A 4,359-nucleotide genomic window follows, 5' to 3' on the forward strand; every position below is an offset into this window, starting at 1 on the left:
GAGGTTCCTGGGCCCCACCCTGGCCTCTTTCCTTCTCTCTCCTTCTGCCCTACCTAGGACTTCAGTTACTACCTATGAGCCCATGACGCCAAGAGGCTTCTAAACGCCAGCCCCGGACCCTTGCAGGACACTTCCCCCTTACTGCCCCAATAGGATGAAACTCAAAATAGACTTGATTTCATCCCTCCTCCAACCCTGCTCTTTCTCCAATAGCGTCAGTGTCCGAACTGCCACAGTAACAACCATGAGGACACGAATCCCCAGCGTGAATCGAGTGCCAACCCATGCCAGACACAGAACCAGCATTAACTTATTTCATTCTAACAGTAACCAGTAGAGGGGAATATTTCAGTCACATCCATTCCATAGAGAAGGAAACCGCCGGACTAAGTAACTTGTGCAAGGTCACACAGGAATCAGGTGGCGATTTCAACATTGGTACCCAAGAAGTTCAGGGCCTGTACTCGTGGGGACTATGTCGTCACCCAAGGCAGGAGCCTTTCTGCCATTCTTTCCTTGCCTACCCTCCCTCCACCCATTCTCCACAATCACCGTTGCTTTTATTCATTTGACCATATTTGAGTGCCATCTTGTGCTAGGTAGTGGGCTGGGTGCTGTGGGTACAGAGATAAAGGAGACAGACCTGGTGTCCTCCCTTAGGGAGCTCACAGTCTAGCAGACACGGTCAAGCCTTTGGCTTCTAAGCTTTTCCTCCGGCCCAGGGTCCCACGGTGAACAAAACAGACATGTTGCCTGTCCAAAAGGAGGGATGGATAATCATCAGAAAACTTGGGCTCCGGAGCTGATGTGTTCTTCCTTGAAACACTTTCTCACTTGGCTTCCCGCTTTCCCCTTTCTCCTGGTTCCCTCCCACCCGTGTCCCTGGCTGCTCCTTCTCTAGAGCTGCTTCCTCCTCTTCTCCTCAGCTTCTTAAGGCTGGCGTGCTCCAGGCTTAGTCCTTACACCCATTCCTAGATGGTCTCTTCTCGTCTTGGGGCATTTAAAACACTGAGAGCTCCCTAGAAAGTTTCTCTCTCATCATCAAATCTCCAGACACGTTTTTCCACTCTGCCCCTTCATTCAAAGGTCTAATGACATAAAAGCTGAGCTCCCACTCTTCTCTCCCAAACCTGCTCCTGCCTTGGTCTCCCTGTCTTGATCGATGGCAGCTCTGTCCTTCTGTTGCTTTTACCAAAACTTCGCAGTGATCTTTGGCTCCCCATTCTCTTTCACACAACCCATATCCACTCTATCAACAAATCCTCTTGGCCCTACTTTAAAAATGTAACCATCCCAAAATGCCTATCCTGGGTCATATTTTAATTTACACCTGAGCTATTTTTTTTTTTTAGAGATACAAAATAGGAAATGCCCTCATGGAGTTAATCTCTACATCATTTATAATCTTTCTGTGTCTCTTGCTTGAAGGCATAACGAAGTCAATTAAAGAAGCAAGTTCTGCCCTAGCTGGTTTGGCTCAGTGGATAGTGTCAGGATCCTAGCTTTGATTCTGGTCAAAGGCACATGCCAGGGTTGCAGGCTCGATCCCCAGTAGGGAGTGTGCAAGAGGCAGCCAATCAAAGATTCCCTCTCATCTTTGATGTTTTTATCTCTCTCTCCCTCTCCCTTCCTCTCTGAAATCAATAAAAATATTTTTTTAAATAAAACAAATTCTTTATATTTGTAATCTCCAAAAAATTTCACCCAAGGACTTCAGTTCCCTCCTTCTACCAGAGAATGAACTTTATGTATTCATCCTGCTTCCATTTTTGCCCTGGGTGCCAGGAAGCTCATATCTAAATATGGCATCTGGTAGTGTAGTAACTATGTTGAACCTAACACTTTTTATACGCTTAATTCTTCCTTCTCCTACTAGGTATTGGGAGATCTGGCTCTAGTTGTGGCTAATCACTTTACCTCTCTGGATTTCAGCTTCCTACCTGTAGACTAAAACAAATTGGGGATTATTTTATTTATTTTTAAAAATATTTTTATTGATTTCAAAGAGAAAGGAAGAGGGAGAGAGAGAGAGAAACATCAATGATGAGAGAGAATTGTTGATCGCTGCCTCCTGCATGCCCCACACTGGGGATTGAGCCTGCAACTCGGGTTGGTGCCCTTGACTGGAATGGAACCTGGGGCCCTTCAGTCCGCTGGCTGATGCTTTATTCCCTGAGCCAAACTGGCTGGGGCGAGGGGCTTCTTTTAGATAAGCTTCAGGAGGGCCCACGAATCCCCAGGAAATTGGGTTGCATGTGTGCATTTTTCAGGACAGGAGGGCTAGAATCATCACTGGAGTCTACAAAGGCGTCCAAGACCCCAAGACCAGCCATTTTGATGGGAAATCATTTTGATGGGAAATACCCTCAAAGCCCTTTTATTAAAAGGTATGTGTGTCTCTCACACTGTGCCTCCTCCTCCCTGGGCCAGGATGCTGCCGAGGAGTCCTGCGCCCTCATCTGTCAGGTCTTCCAGATCATCTACGGGGACCAGAGCATCGAGTGCGTGGACCGGGCTGGCTACCACTACACATCCACGCCCGAAAGGCCGTGGCTCTGCAGCCGCAGTGAGTAGTCGAACTCCTGGCCTCCTCTCCTATGAAACATCCCGAAAGGCCAGGGGAGGGAGGATGCCCCAAGACGTAGGGCCACTGAAAGCCTTTAGGGGCTCTATCTCCTGCAGTTACAGTGTACCCCCAAGATGGGGTTCTTAAAAAATGTCCGTTTTCATGATGACCTCAAACTTAGCTGCTTCATAGATGTTCTGGTTGTCAGATTCAGAACAGCTGAACTTCTCTCCCCCTTTTGTTTTTGGTGTTCCTTCTTTTGCAGAAACTTAAGATAGAGCATTGTCTGTCTGTAAAGCTGGCTAGCCCCACTAGGACAGTAGGTCAAAACCAAAATTCCAAGACGGGTCCTTGAATACAATCAAGGGCTGGAATGAGAATGAGACCCAGAGAGAATTTACTGAGCACCAACTATGTGCCAAGCAGCCTTGTCTGTCCTGTTTGCTACTGTATCCTGTGTGCCTCGCCCAGGAGCAGGGACATCACAGATGCTCCATTTTATCTTTTTGAATGAATGGAGGCCTTATGATTCCGATTTTACAGATGAGGACACTAAGGTTCAGAGTAGTCAATAAATTAATCAAGCATGCACAGCTGCTAAGTGTCAGAGTTGGGATTCAAACCTGGGGATGTCTGATTCTAAAGCTTCTATTTGCACCAGCTTCACTCCCCATGCTGCCTTCAAGGCCACTAAGTGGATTTCCTCAGGCACAGCCCCCTCAGCATGGTCCCTGTTTGCATAGTTCCAGCGACAGGGAGATGGCTCTTTACTTCTGGAGGCACTCCCATCTGTAGAAACTCGCTTGAGAAAGTTGGGATAACTCATTCACGGTCACAGGAATGATAGGCAAATAAATGAGGTAATGCAATAAATATTTCAAGAAAATCATTCGACACATATTTATTGAGCACCTACTATATGCTGGGCTCTGCTAGTCGCCAGGATATATTGCTGAGCAAAACCAGATGTGGCCCTGCCCTTATGAGGCTTGCATTGCTGAGATAATGTGACAGTAGTTAAATAGTTACAAAAATACAGTGCAACCCCATGCTGTGCTATGAGAACATATAATGAGGACCCAGCCTGGCCTGGGGACTCAGGGGAGTCCTGAGGAAGTGACATTGAGTGAGCCAAGATCCGAAGGTGAGGCTAGGACCTGGCATCAGTGAGATAACTGGGCTAGGCACAGAGCCAATTCTCTGTAAACAGGGCTTCTTTACTCTCAAGACTGAGTTCCTTTCCTCTCAAAGTCCTTTTTTGTGCCACCTCAAACACATCCAGTTTACAAAATACACCTCACCTGTTCCCACCGCTGTGTACCCAAGACCCTCTGAGGCAGACAGGAAGGTGATGTCCCAATGTTGGGGACGTTGAGGGCCAGGGGACAGGAGGTGAGTTGCCCAAGATCATCTGTGTGTCAGGGGGTGAGGTGTGTGTGGGAGGGCGGGGGGCAGGAATCGTGGTTAGCAGCTTCCAGTCGCTGCCCATTTCCGAGTAAATGCTAACGTCCTTACAATGTTTACAAGGCGGTCTGTTCCAGCCGCCATCCCAACCTCAGGGAGGGACTGAGGTTGAGGCCTCAGAGGCTGGGGAGGCTGGTCCCTGCTTTGCTTCCTCTGACAGAGCCTCTGTCTGTGGTCTCAGGTGACAGCTGCCGAACCGACGGGACTTACGCCTACGATGCCGACTTCAGCTGCTGCAGCTCTTTGTGGGTACCACCCTTGCTGGGGACCTCCCTCTCGCCCCCCCCCCACACACACACCTGTTCATAAACAGGGTTGTGCTTCTAGGC

General features: G+C 48.5%; 1 protein-coding gene across 1 annotated transcript in view; it reads left to right on the top strand.

The window, feature by feature from the left end:
- The window catches only part of LOC102763613 (cerebral cavernous malformations 2 protein-like), an 11,518-nt gene that overhangs the window by 2,075 nt on the left and 5,084 nt on the right, over positions 1 to 4,359 (top strand). Inside the window, exons 3-5 of the mRNA XM_015566649.1 lie at positions 214 to 274; positions 2,150 to 2,566; positions 4,212 to 4,275. Coding sequence (XP_015422135.1) covers positions 214 to 274; positions 2,150 to 2,566; positions 4,212 to 4,275 — 542 coding nt within the window. The remainder of the gene's footprint in view (positions 1 to 213; positions 275 to 2,149; positions 2,567 to 4,211; positions 4,276 to 4,359) is intronic.

Source organism: Myotis davidii, unplaced genomic scaffold (genome assembly GCF_000327345.1).
Source record: "Myotis davidii unplaced genomic scaffold, ASM32734v1 scaffold562, whole genome shotgun sequence".
NCBI lineage: Eukaryota > Metazoa > Chordata > Mammalia > Chiroptera > Vespertilionidae > Myotis > Myotis davidii.